This window comes from Capra hircus, chromosome 15 (assembly GCF_001704415.2).
Source record: "Capra hircus breed San Clemente chromosome 15, ASM170441v1, whole genome shotgun sequence".
Taxonomy (NCBI): domain Eukaryota; kingdom Metazoa; phylum Chordata; class Mammalia; order Artiodactyla; family Bovidae; genus Capra; species Capra hircus.
In genome coordinates, this window is record NC_030822.1 from 39,398,693 (window position 1) to 39,417,118 (window position 18,426).

The 18,426-nt window shown below is 39.5% G+C and overlaps 1 protein-coding gene across 1 annotated transcript in view; it reads left to right on the forward strand.

The window, feature by feature from the left end:
* The window catches only part of SWAP70 (SWAP switching B-cell complex 70kDa subunit), a 76,411-nt gene that overhangs the window by 14,056 nt on the left and 43,929 nt on the right, over window positions 1–18,426 (forward strand). Inside the window, exon 2 of the mRNA XM_005689702.3 lies at window positions 9,303–9,443. Within this exon, the coding sequence (XP_005689759.1) occupies window positions 9,303–9,443 (141 nt within the window). The remainder of the gene's footprint in view (window positions 1–9,302; window positions 9,444–18,426) is intronic.

The window sequence follows — 18,426 nt, forward strand, 5'->3', positions numbered from 1 at the left end:
GTTTTAGTATTACAGAATAGATAAACTATAGACCCTCTCTCTAAGGAGCTTACAGAGTAGTGGGAGAAACAGAGGCTTACTTCTTATACATGAATTATCTTCTTAAAGACATTTGTTTATGCTGTGATCCAGTGGGAGGCTGGAATCTAAGGAGGCTGCTCAGATAGGGAGACTTTGTTGCCCACAGTGTGGCTTCTTCAAGAGGCATGGCAAAGCATAGTTCTTTATGGATGACTAAAGTGAGTTAATTTCATCAACTTTATAGTCCTACAGTGATCTCTTCATATAATTTTATTGGTGCTTTCTAGCTGGAATTTTTAAAAATTCATTTAACAATAATTTTACATAAATATATTTAAATTCTACATAAATATAAAAGCTTCACCTTTTCTCATTTTAAAGATAGTACATAGAATATTCAAACAGTACCTTAAAGTATAGAGACAAAGATAAAAGCACCTGGAACCCTACCAGTAAAGGCAGATGCAGTTACCTTTGCAGTGATTATCCTTTTAACATTTCTTTGTCCCTCCCTATCCTTCTTCCATCTCCCTTACTGCTTACAAGCATATACATGTGTGCACACATGTGCATATACATATATATTCTTTTAGGTAAACAGGATCCTATTTCATATGCTTTTGTAACCTGTTTTCTTAATCAGTGTGTTAGGGTCATGTTTCCATGTCAATGCACATAGTCACAGACTCCATCATTCTTTATAATGACTATGAGCTGTTTTACTGTGTTGATGAGTCGTGCTTTATTTAACTGCTTTACTACTCACAGATATTTGAAATGTTTTGGTGTTTCAGCCAGGGATGCTGTGAAACTTCCTACAATGCATAGGACACTTCTCCCTGCTCCCCAACAAAGAGTTATCTGGTCTAAAATGTCAGTAGTGGTGGAGAAAACTTGCTCTATACCTTCTCTGGTATTGGATGTTGGCAATTTTTACTCTCCCATGTCTGCTCAAATGCCAGGAGTTGCTTTTCAGGCGAAAAAGTAGTTGCTTTTTTAATGTGTATTATGTTGATTACTAGTGAAGTAAAGCATCTTTTCCTATATTTATTAGTCATTACTAATAATGACTAATTATTAGTAGTCGTTGCTAATGACTAATTATTAGTAATTAGTCACTGCTTTTGTGAATTTCCTATTCATGTCTGTTGTCCATTTTTAAAATTAGGTGTTCGTTTCTTAATAATTTCTAGGAGTAATTTGAGTATTGGAGCTATTAGCCTTTTTTTGTTTATGGTGTCTCTTTTTAAAAGGAAATCTAAGAACTTTCATGTGGTCAGATTTACCAGTATTTTCTTTCTGATTTCTGAAGAGGGCCAAATTAGTGAACTATTCAAAATAACTTTTTAAAGATAGTCTATTTAAAATGTAATCCAGTGGCATATCCTGTAGTTTGTCGTTGTTGTTTAGTTGCTGAGTTGTGTCTGACTGTTTTGCAACCCTGTGGACTGTAGCCTACCAGACTTCTCTGTCCATGGGATTTCCCAGGCAAAAATGCTGGAGTGGGTTGCCATTTCCTTCTCCAGGGGATCTTCCTGACCCAGGGATTGAACCCGGGTCTCCTGCATGGGCAGGGGGATTCTTCACCACTGAGCCACCTGGGAAGCCCATGCTGCAGTTTAATGGCGTGTGTTCTGTGGACAGCATTGCAACAGGTGATTTTGCATTAGCTATCCTGCCTTAATGTGTCTGTGAGTGTTATATTCCTATTGAGTCCTCCCTTGACCCTCTGCTAGTCACTGAAGGATATGGAAGAACAGTTTTAGGCGGGGTTTCCTCCCTCTCTGAGCCACAGTTAGGTATTTGAGATATTGCTAGTGTATGAAGCAGAATTCATGTAAGTGCTAAATAGGAGTTCAGTGGGCAGAGAGGGCAGTGAAGGATTCCTGGAGTTGATGAAGAGTGAGTCTTGAGTGATGCGACTAGGTAGCAGATGACGCTTCCAACACAGGGCTTGACTGTGGGACAGGCAGTTAGGAGAGTTGGGTTCTTGGTTCCGATTTGTTACTCATCAGTTCAGTTCAATCTCTCAGTCATGTGTGACTCTTTGCGACCCCATGGACTACAGCATGCCAGGCCTCCCTGTCCATCACCAACTCCCGGAGTTTACTCAAACTCATGCCCATCGAGTCAGTGATGCTATCCAGTTATCTCATTCTCTGTCGTCCCCTTCTCCTCCTGCCTTCAATCTTTCCCAGCATCAGGGTCTTTTCTAATGCGTCAGCTCTTCACATCAAGTGGCCAGTGTTGGAGTTTCAGCTTCAGCATCAGTCCTTCCAATGAATGTTCAGGACTGACTTCCTTTAGGAGGGACTGGTTAGATCTCCTGAGAGTCAAGGGACTCTCAAGAGTCTTTTCCAACACCACAGTTCAAAAGCATCAATTCTTTGGTGCTCAGCTTTCTTTATAGTCCACCTCTCATATCCGTACATGACTACTAGAAACACCATAGCTTTGACTAGATGGACCTTTGTTGCCAAAGTGATGTCTCTGCTTGTTAATATGCTGTCTAGGTTGGTCATAACTTTTCTTCCAAGGAGCAAGCATCTTTTAATTTCATGGCTGCAGTCACCATCTGCAGTGATTTTGGAGCCCCCCAAAATAAGTCTGACACTGTTTCCACTGTTTCCTCATCTATTTGCCATGAAGTGATGGGACCAGATGCCATGATCTTCGTTTTCTGAATGCTGCGTTTTAAGCCAGCTTTTTCACTCTCCTCTTTCACTTTTGTCAAGAGGCTCTTTAGTTCTTCCTCACTTTCTGCCATAAGGGTGGTGTCATCTGCATAGCTGAGGTTATTGATATTTCTCCTGGCAGTCTTGATTCCAGCTTGTGCTTCATCCAGCCCAGTGTTACTCATGATGTACTCTGCATATAAGTTCAATAAGCAGGGTGACAATATACAGCCTTGACGTATTGCTTGCCCTGTTTGGAACCAGTCTGTTGTTCCATGTCCAGTTCTAACTGTTGCTTCCTGACCTGCAACAGTGTGTTGTGGCTTAGACAAGTCTCAGGCCTCAGTCTTTTTATCAATGAAATGAAGAGATAGGATATTTCCTAAGATTGCTGTCACTGCTAAACTTATTATGGTTTTACTGTCAAAGGAGGATTTTTGGAAGGAATTTGTTCAGCATTTATTGAAAACCTTCTGCGTTCTGAGTAGCATGCTAGGTACTCTGGGAATGCAAGGGTGGGTAAGACATGGACCTTTCAGAAATTTAGTCTTATGGGAGAGAGTAAATCATGTGCAGGAGTGTAAAATAAGAAATACAGAGTGCTTGGGAAATGCAGAATGGGGAAGACCGTCTTGATTTTGAGTGGTGGAGGCTTTGGAAAGGAATGGCATTTATATTAGGTAGAAATGGAGGTGTAGGGGTGGTTGGAGCAGAGGCCTGGAGGGGGACAGGGAAGTGATACAGGGCTTGCTTGATGTGCTGTACTCAGTCGCTTCTGTTGTGTCCGACCCTTTTGCGACCCTATGGACTATAACCTGCCAGGCTCCTCTGTCCATGGAATTTTCCAGCAAGAATACTGGAGTGGGTTTCCATGCCCTCCTCCAGGGGATCTTCCTGATGCAGCGGTTGAACCTGAGTGTCTCCTGAGTCTCCTGCACTGCAGGCGGGTTCTTTACTGCTGAGCCACTGGGCAAGCCCCTAAGGTGTTCTGTGTAAACTTGTTTGGCTAGTTTTGTACAGTTGGTGCAGAAGGGTGGGAAAAAATAAGGCTGAAAGGTAAAGTGGGACTGGCTTGCCAAAGGGCATAAACCTCCTTGGTTTTTACTTTTGTAGGCTTTTTATGACTTTTAGACAAGGTGGGAACGTGAGGTAAGCAGCCCTTGAAGATGAATGTGGTAGAAGTGGCTAAGATGGTGATTGATTGCATTCAGGGACTTGAGTCAGAGATGACCTTGAGATTTCTAAGGCTGCATATAATACAGATAATTTAAGAGAAAGCAAGCAGGCTTTAAGCAGTGACAAGCAGGACGAAAAGATATTGTCAGGAAAGGGAAAACGAGTCCTTGTGCTAAGGGGTGGGATTTCTATTAGGACAATGCTCTTAAGGCAGGGCATAGCATGGGTAGGAAATTGGTCATTCTGTTAGGAAGAGTTTTCTGGTAATTCGCCATCAGCTTGAAATTTTATTAATCAGACAGGAATTTTCACGCTTTAAAAAAAGATTACCCATTATGAATTTTAGTTCTGTAATTGTGTCCCTTGAGATAAGCTTGTTGGGATCTCCGCCCCTCTTTTTTTCAGTGTTGAATTTTGCCCATTACGCACATCCTGTAAAGGGAAACGGTGTGTGACTGGGGGTCGGCGCTGGGGGGGGCGGGGCGTTCTTTTCAGAGAACTTTGTAATCTCTGCATCTTTGGGAGGGAGGAGGGTGAGCATTAGGCACTTTTGTGTGTTAAAACACTGTGTAGTCGTTCATCATCCTTGGTTTCTTTCCATGATAGTTGGAGTAAAATACTTAAAAAGGGTAAACAGCAAACCACTGAACAGGAACCGACCACAGGAGCAGTTAGTCATTTCTTGTCGGCAGAGGCCCTGCAGAAGCACTGGCAGACAGCTACGAAGGAACTGGAATGATGAGGGCCTGGCATGGATATGGATCTTTTATTGTAGTAACAATAGTTTATTCTTCGGATCGAGGAATGAGACCAAAGTTGCTTAGCAATTATGTGGGCGTTGAAAGAATGGCCTTTGGAGGAGCAGGCATTTGAAGTAGGATAAATTCAACTTTCTCAAGAAACTTACAGTGATTAGCGTGATTCAGGGGCAGTCCTTTTACACGTCAAGAACATGTAGTCCTATTTCCTCCTGATGGCTTTGGTCCTCATCTGTTTTCCAGTTTTCTCATCTGGAGAGGAGGATGGTAACTCTTGGAACAGTTTTCCCCAAAGGCAGGTGTTGGGAGATGAGGGCTCCCAGAAAGAGAGTGGTCCCAGATTTCTAGGCAGATGTGGTTCTTTACCATTGAATCTAACTTCGCTCCACTAAATAGCTGTAGCCATCTTGCTGGGTGCTGGAGAACTGACCTGGTGGGCACGGGTCCCTCACTTCCCTTAGCAATAACAGACACGCATGGCCGCAGTACACAGGTCACTTTTGTATGGTCAGGGCTCTCTGTTTGTCCACGAGGAAAGGGGAGGTAGTAGGGCATGGAAAGGGCACCAGAGTGTAAGGTTTGGGTTCCAGTCCTCATTTCACTGCATCAAAAACTATGTGATTTGGGAGACATCTCCTCATCTCTGAATTAGCTTCATCTGTACAGAAGCAGTACTGTCTACTCTCCAGGGGTAAGACTAAAAGCAACTAATGGATAGTGTGAGTCTACTCTAAAAGAGCATCAACTGCATACACTTTTTTTTAGTGTAAGTTTATGGAGATTTTATGTCTTGTTACTAGTTTATATTCTGGCCTTCAAGAATCCTCTTTTTTTTTTTTAATACCTTTTACTTAAAAACTTTGAGATACTGTTGCTACTTTGTTTAAAGAGGACTTTCCTGTTCTAGACCTTACTAACAATGAAAAAAGCTAAATTTCTGATCTAAACTATAGTTCTTTCTGTTGAATTCATGAAATGAGTTTTGGTTGACAGTTAAGGATTGGACTTTTCAAAACATTAGTTTTAGAAACAAGTCACCAACTCTTCATTTTGCAGTGAGGGTACTGAGACTAAGCAAGTAAGCAGCGAAATATTCTAATATTTTAAAAGGGTAAATGGCAAACCACTGACCAGGAACAGACCACATGAGTACAGTGGGTACTCGAGTCTCCTCCTCCAGGGTCCTTTAATATAATCTGATGCCTCTCTCACAGTTTGCTTAACTAAAATAAGGTGGTTAAGAAAATTATCCTTGAATTCAGTTATCCCTGTATTTTTTTAAAGTTCTGTTTAATTATCCATGGTTGGAGTCTAGGGTTTAAATCTAAATCTTCAGTGAGATCACTGGGTTGAACTAAAGCACCTACACAAAGATGTTGCTTTTAGAAAACTGGAAACATAATTATGTTTCTTATTACTGGAGAGTGTTGGACCAGGGTTTACAAAACCTGACTTAGTCTCAGTTTTCCTGTCACCTTAGTCAAGAAAAACAAATTTAATCTCTTTGAGCCAGTACTCACCATCTGTAAGGGTGACAATATAGCATCTAAGGCCTCTAGCAGTACGGTAGTTGGAGGGTCTGTGAAACCCAAAGGCAGAGAAAGGGATGGGTGTGGGAGAGATTGGTGTCTCCTTTTTGTACCCAGAGAATTTTGCATTAATCAGTTACTTTTCTCATATTATCCCTCTATCTGGAAAACCTTCCAGTTGCCCTTTTCCTATCCCAAGTGACAGTGAAAGTGGTAGTCACGATCAGTTGTATCCGATTCTTTGTGACACCACAGACTGTAGCCTGCCAGGCTCCTCTGTCCATGGGATTCTCCAGGCAAGAATACTGGAGTGGGTTGGCATTTCCTTCTCAAGGGGATCTTCCTCACCCAAGGATCGAACTCTGGTCTCCTGCATTCCAGGCAGATTCTTTACCATCTGAGCCACCAGGGAAGCCCTTTCCTACCGAAAAGCTCTCCTTATTTTAAGGCCTACGTTACATTTCATTTAATATATGAAGTCATTGTAGCACACACTATTCTTTCTGAACTCATTTATTGCCCTTATACCTTATTCATCCATTAGTCATGGTACATTGCTGTGGAATATGTCTCCCTTTTATACCTAATTTTTAGGGGGTAAGTTAATGTAGAAGATAAAGTGTAGAGTTCGAAGATAAGTCAGTTTAGCTGTGTGGTACTTCCTGGTGGTCCAGTGGCTGACTCCACGCTCCCAATGCAGGGGGCCTAGGTTCCATCCCTGGTCAGGGAACTAGATCCTGCATGCCGTAGCTAAAGATCCTGCCTGCTGCAGTAAAGATTGAAGATCCTGAGTGCTGCAACTAAGACTCAGTGTAGCCAAATAAAGTAAAAAAAATTTTTTTTAATAAATATTAAAAGATTTAATGTGAGCTTAAGCTGGCCATTAAGAAAAATGTGTGTGTATGTATATATGCTTAATTTTTAAAATAGCTATTACATTTTTTGAATAGGTAAAAATTTTTTTTTCTAGAACTTTATAAAGAGGGAAACCAAACTAGTTTTTCCTCCACTGTTATTTGTTTCTTATATATCCTTGTAGAGTTTTTCATTTTTTTTCTTCCTTTTTCTTTTACATAGAAGCACACTGTATGTAGTCTTAGGTACTTTTTTTTTCACTTAAGGCACCTGGGAGATCTTTTCATATCACTACACACAGTAAGTTCCTCATTGTTCTTAATGTTTTATGGATATACCATAGGTTAACCTGTGGTTGGGAGTTTTTACTTGGGTAAAGTCCCAAATAATTTTAAAATCTGAAAGACTTTTGAGCCTTATAAGAGGACTGTGTTCTTTATTTTTCTATATTTCCACAGTGTGTTGCCGTTTTTAAGCACTTTATATTCTTGAAGTAGATCTTCACAAAACCTCTTTGGAGATAGATAATTACTCTGTAGATGTTACAAGGTAAATAAAGAAAGGAAATGTCTATTTAGGATTTTCTGACTGTGGTGCAAGATCCAGTAAAAGCTCCACCGTGCCCTTTTCATGTGCTGTGCTACTAGCAAATAGAGAGTTTACTTGAGAAACACAGCCTGCTTTGTAGGGCTGATAAAAGTCTTAATTACTTCATTTATAACCATTTGTGTACTTCCTTCACTTTACTTACTTCCTTAAAACCAGCAGAGCATGTAGAAAAGGATCTCCACATAAATGAAGCTTTGAGAAACAAAACAAATGTAGAAAGAAGATATGCAAATGTTATTTTTATGAATTAATTTTTTAAATTGTAAAAAATCCTAACTGAAATATATGTATGCAGAAAAAAGTGACTTGCTTAATGGAATTGGAAGTATTCATTGAGGTGGATGTGGCTCCTTAAGCAACTGAATGGGTAGGGCTGAGAAAAACAGGGAGGATTTTAACCTGGGATTTAACATCTAATAAGATTCTGTGTTAGAGGAAGTACCGACTTAGCTGTATAATTTGACCTGTTTAGAATGCACAAATGAAATGGAAGGAATTTAAGTTTTATTTTAAAATGTTCACTTAATATGAAACACAGTCAGTACTCAAATAGCCCAAACTGCTAACTCAACTACCTGAATGTTAAAGTATGCATTTAGACTATGGCAAGACCAGAACGCAAATTCTCTACAAAATATTTTCAGCCATTTTGGTGACTCCTGAGATATTTTTGCTATTGATTTTTTAAATATATTTTTAAACCAGGCACTTGATTTCTTTCTCTTTTCATATTTATACCCTTTGATTTGGCCACCTCATGTGAAGAGTTGACTCATTGGAAAAGACTTTGATGCTGGGAGGGATTGGGGGCAGGAAAAGAAGGGGACGACCAAGGATGAGATGGCTGGATGGCATCACTGACTCGATGGACGCGAGTCTGAGTGAACTCCGGGCGTTGGTGATGGACAGGGAGGCCTGGCATGCTGCGATTCATGGGGTCGCAAAGAGTCGGACACGACCGCGCGACTGAACTGAACTGAACGATACTCATCCTGAAAACTTATCATGGAGTTATAGAGATGGTTGGATGACTAGAGATTACTAATCAATATTTGATATATTTGTATATTAACTTGGCCTTTCTGTTGAACAAAAGAGAGAAGTGAAGTGGAGAGAGGTTGGGGCCGGCCTGGCGTGGCCACCTTATCGAGAGCCCCCAGCTGCAGCTCTTCAGTACCTTGTGTTTTCTTTTATAGCTTTAATTGACAGCCACTGCTCTGCTTGGGGAGATGTTCAAGTCTGAACACATTTTCTTGCTCTTTCTCCCCTTTTTCTTTCTAACGTGGGCCAATTTATAAATGCCTACAAGGAGTACGTGCAGAAGGGAATGGCAGTCCACTCCAATATCCTTGCCTGGAGAATTCCATGGACAGAGAAGTCTGGCAGGCTGTAGTTGGTGGGGTCGCAAAGAGTCGGACACGACTGAGCGACTAACACACACAGGAGTACTACAGATCTTTCATGGAGCCTGGCTCATTGTAGGCAAGTGAGAGACTCGTGTGACGTGAACCGAAACTGAAGAGGGGATGAGACCCTGTCGATGACAAGCAGGGAGCCTGGCAGCTGGCAGTTTATTTTTCATCTTTCTCTCCCCGGGGTGGCAGCCATCTGTGTTCCAAGAGTGAAGTGCCACGTGCTGCTTAGTGGATGCTCTAAACTGCTCTCTTTCTCCCGTACAGGTCCTTTCCCATAACCTGTGCACGGTGCTGAAGGTTCCACACGACCCGGTTGCCCTTGAAGAGCACTTCAGGGATGATGACGAGGGACCTGTCTCCAATCAGGGCTACATGCCTTATTTAAACAAGTTCATTTTGGAAAAGGTATGAGTCTAACCTCTTCCTGCTTACAGCGGTGTTCAGGTTACACGTTTCAGGTGGGCCCCACACACCCTTGTTGGTGAGTTCCCTAAGGAGCTTAGTTATGAAGCATCTCGAGATAAATCAGAATGAAAGAAGAGACTGGCAGTGCTTCCTCTTTCTCTCTCTTCTCCAGTGTCTTCTAAACCTTGGTTCTATATTTTTACAGTTGGCTCTTTTTTTTATATTAAGAACTGTATTTTGTGTTAATCTGTACCTGTCTTCTCTTTGGGAGCTTTTCTTTTTTCTTTTTAAATTCTGGTTCCACATGTACCAAAATTGTTAAAGCATGGATTTGACATGATATGATTTTTTGTTTTGAATTCTGGTTCCACATGTACCAGAATTGTTAAAGCATGGATATGATGTGGTAAAATATCTATACTTTATAGATATTATACAGCAAAGTTTTCATCCTGGACTTTTCTGGGTACCACGTGGATGTTTTCTCTGATACGTTATGACTAAGGATGCTATAAACTATTAGGTGTTTGGAAGCCAAATACAACCTGCTGGTATTTTCTGCCTCATTTGAGTTCTCCTTTGGTTTGGATAGTTAAAAATTGACACATTAAATTGTTAGATTTAATGTTCTTTTATTTTTTTTAAAGAAAATAAATTAATGGCACATTTAATTAAAAACATTTGTGATTTAAAAGTTATGAAAGCTTGGAATTCCCTGGCAGTCCAGTGGTTAGGACTCTATACTTTAACTGCTGTGGCCTGTGTTCAATCCCTGGTTGGGGAACTAATATACTGCAAGATGCAGCGAAAAAAATAATTAAGTAGAGTCTTTAAAAATTACATAAATTAGCTTGTTATTAAATAGGCAATTAGTACAAATATATGAGATAAAAAGTAAATTCCCTTTTTAGCCTGAGTCTTTAGGAGTAACAACTTTTAATTATTTGCTGACCATTTTATATGCATGCAGACACATACCTATACAATACATAGTGTTTTATTTCTGTACCAATAGGATCATGCTACATAAAGTTCAGTTTGTTTTTTTAACTAAGCAATATATTACTGTCATCTTTTCCATATTATGTACATTTAGTTTAGATATGAAAAGTAATCATATATGCACATTAAGGGTTGGGAGTTCCTACTTTTGCTTATTTATAATATATAGTGTGAATTTTGGGGGTATATGTTAAAAATGTCTTTCAAAAAGTGACAGTGATAATACCTTTAAATTAAAAATAAAATACATTATAAAAGTCTACTTTCCAATCACCTAAATACTGTAACTACTGACATATTTTTTCCTATGATTTAAAAAATTTTTATAGCTATTTATATGTATAAATTCTTTTTATAATTTAGTGTCTTTTTATAATAGCAAAGTACAGTAACTAACATGTATAATAATGATTTAAGTTAGTGGTTTGGAAAATGCCAAAATGTTGGTCAGTATTTTTGTTTTAAATCACATTTTATTTTTTAGAAATTTTGCAGCAAAGACTGTCAAAACTATAGTCTGTTCATTTAGGTAGTATTCTTTGTACCAGTAACTGTTATTTCATATAAGCCTCAACAATACAATTTTTGCTCTTTATTTGTATGCGTGTGTATGTTTATATAAATATAAAACATTGCCTTGGTCATGCTTTACTTAGAAAAGAAACTGCAGAGGGAAAAACCACACCAAAATGAAATATAAGACTTAAACTTGGGAAAACCACCTAGTGTATGATCCAGTTTATATGAAATGTCCAAAATAGGCAAACACATAAAGATACAAAATAGATTAGTGGTTGCCAGAGGTGGAGGGAAGTGGGAATGGTGAGTGAGTGCTGATGGGTTTGAAGTTTCTTCTTGGGGTGATAAAAATGTTCTAGAGTTAGATAGTAATGATGATTGTAAAACCTGTGAATATACTGCTGCTACTGCTGCTGCTAAGTCACTTCAGTTGTGTCCGACTCTGTGTGACCCCATAGACGGCAGCCCACCAGGCTCCCCCGTCCCTGGGATTCTCCAGGCAAGAACACTGGAGTGGGTTGCCATTTCCTTCTCCAATGCATGAAAGTGAAGTCGCTCAGTCGTGTCTGACCCTCAGCGACCCCATGGACTGCAGCCTTCCAGGCTCCTCCATCCATGGGATTTTCCAGGCAAGAGCACTGGAGTGGGGCGCCATCGCCTTCTCCAGTGAACATACTGAATACTACTAAAATGTACACTTTAAGAGTGAATTTTTTGGTATGTGAATTATATCATGATAAAAAATATTTAAAGTATATAGAAACTTACATGTGACATTTCAAATCTTCATAGTATGATGCTATACTATTTTCTTTTTGGGCTGCCTTCTGTTCATTGATCAGGTAGCTCATTTATGCTTATAGTTGTATTATAAGTCAGTAAGGATTTTTTTTGGTTTGTGAAGAAATTCTTTTTATTTAGAGAATATTTCCTCAGCTTTATTGAGATATTACTGATACCTAATGTATGTAAATTTAAGGTGTATAGCACTGTGAGGTGTATAGCATTATGATTTGATACATGTATATATTGTGAAATGATTGCTACAATAAGGTGACTTATGTTAACATTCCCTCCCATAGTTACCTTTTTGTGTGTGGAGGGACTATAAATTTTAAGATCTGGTCTCTTAACTTTAAATATGTAGTAGTATTGTTATTGTCACAATGCTATGCAGTATATCCCAGACCTTTTTCATCTTAAAGCTGGAAGTTTGTACACTTTGATCAGCATCGCCCCATTTCCACTACCCTCCTCCAGCCCCTGACCACTGCCATCCTATTCTCTTACTTGTTTCTAAGTTCATTGTTTTAAATATTCTACATAAAACTGAGAACATATAGTATTTGTCTTTCTCTTAGATTGTCTTAGCCATGATTAATTAGAACAGCTTCAGAATCCTGAGTTTACCATTTGATATTTCTGCGTTAATTTAAATAAAAGTCAAGAGGTTTTGAATACAACTGTAGTGATGAGAACGTTTATATTCCATTAACAGCCCCTAAGATAAGAGAGCCTGTTGATGAGGGTGAAAGAGGAGAATGAGAAAGCTAGATTAAAACTCAGCATTCCAAAAACTAAGATCATGGCATCCGGTCCCATCACTTCCTGGCGAATAGATGCGGAAAAAGTGGAAGCAGTGACAGATTCTACATTCTTGGGCTCTAAAATCACTGTTGATGGTGACTGCAGCCATGAAATTAAAAGAAGCTTGCTCCTTGGAAGAAAAGCTATGACAAATCTAGACAGCATATTAAAAAGCAAAGACACCACTTTTCATACGAAGGTCCATATAGTCAAAGCTATGGTTTTTCCAGTAGTCATGTATGGATGTGAGAGTTGGACCATAAAGAGGCCAAGTGCCGAAGAATTGATGCTTTGGAATTGTGGTGTTGAAGAATACTCTTGAGAATCCCTTGGACAGCAAGGAGGTCAAACCAGTCCTTAATGAAATCAACCCTGAATATTCACTGGAAGGGCTGATGCTGAAGCTCCAATACTTTGGCCACCTGGTGCGAAGAGCCAACTAATAGGAAGGGACCCTGATGTTGGGAAAGATTGAAGGCGAAAGAAGAAGAGGGCAGCAGAGGATGAGATGGTTAGATAGTGTCACTGACTCAGTGGACAAGAATTTGAGCAAACTCCAGGAGATAGTGAAGGACAGGGAAACCTGGCGTGCTACAGTCCACGCGGTTGCAAAGAGCTGGACGTGACTTGGCAACTGAACAGCAACAACAGCAGGACAAGTGGTTAGCGTATGAAGCCTGCCCAGATCCCACATAAGGGGTCAGATTAGGTATACTCCCCCTCTTTTCGATCAGTGCCTATTTTAATCAAGTTTAGGCTGTATGAACTAGAAGCAAGACAGTCTGCAGTGGACCGTCAAACCCAAAGGACCCCCTTTCTCTGTGCCTGTAGGACAAACAGTGCCTAGCTCCCTAATTTTTAACCCCAAAGTATATATGTTAGCACTCTGGCATCATGGACTTTAAAGAAATAGACAAAAACTTGTTGTCTTCCCTACTTAATATAAAAATGTGTTTAAAACATACTACAACCTCATTGTATTTTTACTTTTTAAAAAAATTTCAGTTTATTTAAACCAAAATGAAAACCAGAAACAATTCACACAGTAAATATGTCTTATATTTGGCAAATGTTTGATGACCTGCTGTGTGCATGTGTTTGAGCTTAAAAATTAAAAAAAAAAGAAAGACTTTCTGGGAAAGTCTCAGAAACCTGGAAATTGTGGTTTTTCAGTGCTAGAATTTGTGTGGGCTGGAAGACTAGATAGAGAGACATGGTTGAATATCTTGAGGTGCTGCACCCTGATACCACATTTTGTTCTCCTTGATGTAACTTTCTTTAAACACCCTGAGCTTTAAAGTTTTAAAATGTTCTTTGTTTTAGTATTCAGGTATTTAAAAGTTTTGTAACTGGGGGAGTAACTATATGACAAACCTAGACAACATATTAAAAAGCAGAGAGATTATTTTATTACTGACAAAGGTCTGTATTGTCAAAGTTGTGGTTTTTCCTGTAGTCATGTATGGATGTGAGAGTTGGACCATAAAGAAAGCTGTGTGGAACAATTGATGCTTTTAAACTGTTGGAGAAGACTCTTGAGAGTCCCTTGGACAGCACGGAGATCAAACCAGTCCATCATAAAGGAAATCAGTCCTGAATACTCATTGGAAGGACGGATGCTGAAGCTGAAGCTGAAACTTCAATACTTTGGCCACCTGATGCAAAGAGCTGACTCATTGGAAGGGACGCTGATGCTGGGAAAGACTGAAGGGAGGAGAATGGAACGACAGAGGATGAGATGATTGGATAGCATCGCTGACTCGATGGGCATGAGTTTGAGCAGGTTTTGGGAGTTGGTGATGGATTAGGAGGCTTGGCGCGCTGTAGTCCATGGGGTCGCAAAGAGTCAGACATGACTGAGAGACTGAACTGAACTGAACGGAGCAACTATAGCAGTACAAGAAGTCCAAAATTAGCCACTAAATTTGGGGAAAATCTTATTCACAGAGCAAGTGAGGATGTGATGAAACAGTGAGCCCTTGTTTATTATTGCTTAGCCACCTGGAGTGGAATTTTGCCAGGCTTTCAGTCCAAATAAAGCAGCCAAGGTTTCCATGATGTGGGTTTAAATTGAGCAGATTGGTGCCTTGTTTTGAAACTTGGTTGAAAAAAAATGCCAGTAGTGACTGAAGAGTGTTAACAGAAAACTTAAAGATTGTCATCAGTTAGGTAATGAATATATGAAATGATGATTAAACATTTGCAATATGTGCTTTTATACACACACACGCACACACACACACACACAGAGTCTGATTTGATCCTCATGCTAACCCTATGACGCATAACTGGAATTCTTATCCCCATTTAACTCAGGACGAAATAGAGAATATAGCTAATAAGGGGTAGATAGGTTTTGAACCTAAGCCATTTCACTTCTAGACCAGAGTACTTTTAACTGTATGTACTATTGAGGGGTTAATTACTACTTTGCAGAATTAATACTTTTCCAGTTACTGGATATATAGTAGGGGCCAGGGGAAAGTGGTTTGAAAATCATTCTGATCATCTCAAACTCTCTCATCCAGCGTCTAGTTCCCTTAGGTTCTTTCTCAACTGTTTAATGTAGTTTTTCTTCTTCTTCTTCAGTATCTGGTGTTCCTCAGTGTTCAGTTTGGTCATTTCTCCCCTGCCTCGACCCCCCCCCCCTCCAGTTATTTGAGAGGTTTTTCTGCCTTTGCCTAAGAGAGTTACTCAGAAGGGGTTGAGACCAAGAGATAAACTATAATGAAACTTGCTTTGCAAAAAATAATTTTTCCATTTGGTTTCTGTATTTGCTTCTTCAGAGGGAATAATTCACATTGTTCTTCACATTGATAGAAATTATTTTCAGCTTTCCTGAGACTTCAGATGATGATCTTGTGTGTTCATGTATTGAATATTTTGCCTCTGCTGATTGTTAACTGTGTTCTTGTTTGTTGAGTTCCTTTTTTTTTTTTTTTTAAGTAAAGAATAGGACTCTGTAAACATCCAGGAAGAATTTTTGAATTTTTGTGAGCTCCTCCCCACCTTTTGGGGACAAAAAAAAACAACACTGTGCCTGGATTATCTGACAATGAATAATTGAAGAAAGTGGTATATTGTTACTTTTTAAATTTCGAGCCCCAGTCGACTACACTGGAAACTAGTTCTGAGACTTCGCTGGTAGTACAGTGGATCAGAATCTGCCTGCTAGTGCAGGGGGCACGGGTTCAATCTGTGGTCCGGGAAGATCCCACGTGCTGAGGGGCAGCTAAGCCTGTGTACCACAGCTGGTGAAGCCCACTCTCCACTGAGCCTGTACTCTGCAGTGAGAAGCACACGCACCACCGTGAAGAGTAGCTCCCACTGGCTGCAGCTAGAGAAAGCCTGTGTGCGGCAACAAAAGTCCAGCACAACCGTAATTAAAAAAACAACAAAAAACTAGTTCTGCCTCAGCGTGTTATGAGGCAATCTAAACCTTTCATGAGCTTTAATAGCCTAGTTGGCTTCTTCATCCAAATCGTTGTCAGTTCTTTTCCCTGATTGTACACAGTAAAGGTTGGTCTGGGCTATTTGACTAAAAACCAGTAATCCTTGGTCAAAAAGCCACGTCCTAATTGGAGGATTTACTGCTTTCTAATGTAATCCTTTTTTTGATGTTGTTTTTGTTTTGGGAACACTCACACATACAAAAGAAAAATACACACAGAGAGCCATTTTTTTCAATATAATGTTTCTTCTCTCTAGCAGTCTGCATTCTGTTTTCTTAGGCTGGACGTTATACTTTCTTCCCAAATGCTTACTGTCCCTTAGTTATAGTTCTACCATAAAATGAGTTTTCAAATTTCTCTTACCTTTAGCACTCAAAATGTTGTGAAATGTATACCTAACAAGCATCATTTAATAGGAAAGGGGGCGTGCGTGTGTGCTAAGTTGCTTCGGTTGTGTCCAACTCTTTGCAACCCTATGGACTGATTGCACCAGGCTCCCCTGTCAGTGGGTTCTCCAGGCAAACATACTGGAGTGGATTGCCCTGCCCTACTCCAGGGGATCTTCCTGACCCAGGGATAGAACCTGCCTCTCTTAAGTCTCCTGCTTTGGCAGGTGGGTTCTTTACCATTAGTGTCACTGGGAAGCCCGATAGGAAGGGTGCTGCTCTTAAAATCCCCAAACCAGGCTTTTATATGATTCTTACTATCCTTTAGCCTGTGTTGTTTTTTCTTTCATTGTTGCTTGAAAGTTACATAGTATTAATTTAGAACAGTGGCCAAGTTGGACTCTACATTTTCATCATGTTTGCAAAGTTATACAGGACTAAAAACTTCTGAGTAATTGAAGAGGTTCCATGCTGAGAAGTGTGAATGACTTTTTGTCATTGAACACCGTGGCCAACAATATAAATCTAAAACTGATGTAGTCTAAAGAAATCTTATTTTTTTTAGTGTCAGTTCTTTATTACAGTAATCAAGAGGGAGAGTAACCTTACTTATTTATGCCTGCAGTGTGGGGCACGTGGGATCTTAGTTCCTCAACCAGGGATCAGACCTGTGCCTCCTGCAGAAGCACAGAGTCCTAACCACTGGAGTGCCAGGGTATTCACAGAAGTATTGTTTTTTAAGGTAGCAACTTTAGTGAGATATAATTCATATACCATACAAGTATATTTAAAGTGTACATTTTGGTGGTAAAAACCATATCCATTAGCACTTACTGTCCTCCCCCTCAGCTGTAGGCAACCACTAGTCTACTTTTTTCCTCTCTGGATTTACCTCTAGCTGGACTTATGCAATGTGACTGGGACCGTGTGACTTTTGTGTCTGTCTTCTTTCGTTTAGCATCATGTTTTCAAAGCTCATCCATGCTGTAGCACCTAATAGTACTTCATTTCTTTCCATGTCCGAAAAATATTCCATTATGGGTATACCATATTTTGTTGGCACATTCATCGGATGATGGATGTTTTGTTTTCTTCCCACTTTCTGGTTACCATGAATTTACTGCTGTGAGCATGCATGTTCAATTTTTGTGCAGAGGCATGTTTTCAGTTCTTGGTTATATACCTAGGAATGAAATTTGGGTTATGTGGCCACGCTGTGTTTAACCTTTTGAGGAACTGTCAAGTTGTTTTCCAATGCAGCTATGCATTTTACTTTGTGCCAGCAGCGGCTGAGGGGTCCAATTCCTTCATATCCTCATCAGCATTTTGTTTTTATTATAGCCATTCCGGTGTAGGAAGTACATAGCTTACTGTGTTTTGATTTGCATCTCACTGATAATTAATATAAAATACTATTTTTAAAATTTGTTTTTTATTGTAAAGATAATAGGGTATTATTCAAATTAAGAAAAAAAAGAACTTATTAAGAAAATATGTATCATCCATAGTTTTAACGTACAGAGGCAGTCACTGTTAGCATTCTGATATGTTCGTTTTGAGTTTTTATTTTTATTTTATTTTTGTGGCCACACTGTCTGGCTTGTGGGATCACAGTTCCCAACCAGAGATTGCACATGTGTGCTCAGCAGTTAAAGTGTGGACTGCCAAGGAATTCCCAAGTCTTTATTTTTTAAAATGTTTTTATATATTGTTTTTCAAGGGATCATATTGAACACTTAACATTAATAGTACCTGTCCCATGTCATTGAATATTTTAAAAAACCTTGAGTATAAAGATGCTAACATTTATTTAGAGTCTATTGTGTTTCATATACTAAATGTTTTAAACAGATGTTCTAATAAAGTCTTAATGTCAACTCTGTAGGTTAAGTACCATCAATACCACCATTTTAAAGATGAGGAGATGGGCCTTGGGTTAAATGCTTGCTCAAGGTCACCCAAGTACTAAGTGGTATTCAGTGATTGTATAATAGTTTTGTACTTTATAACCATGCCTTTTTTTGGTGGACTTTTTTT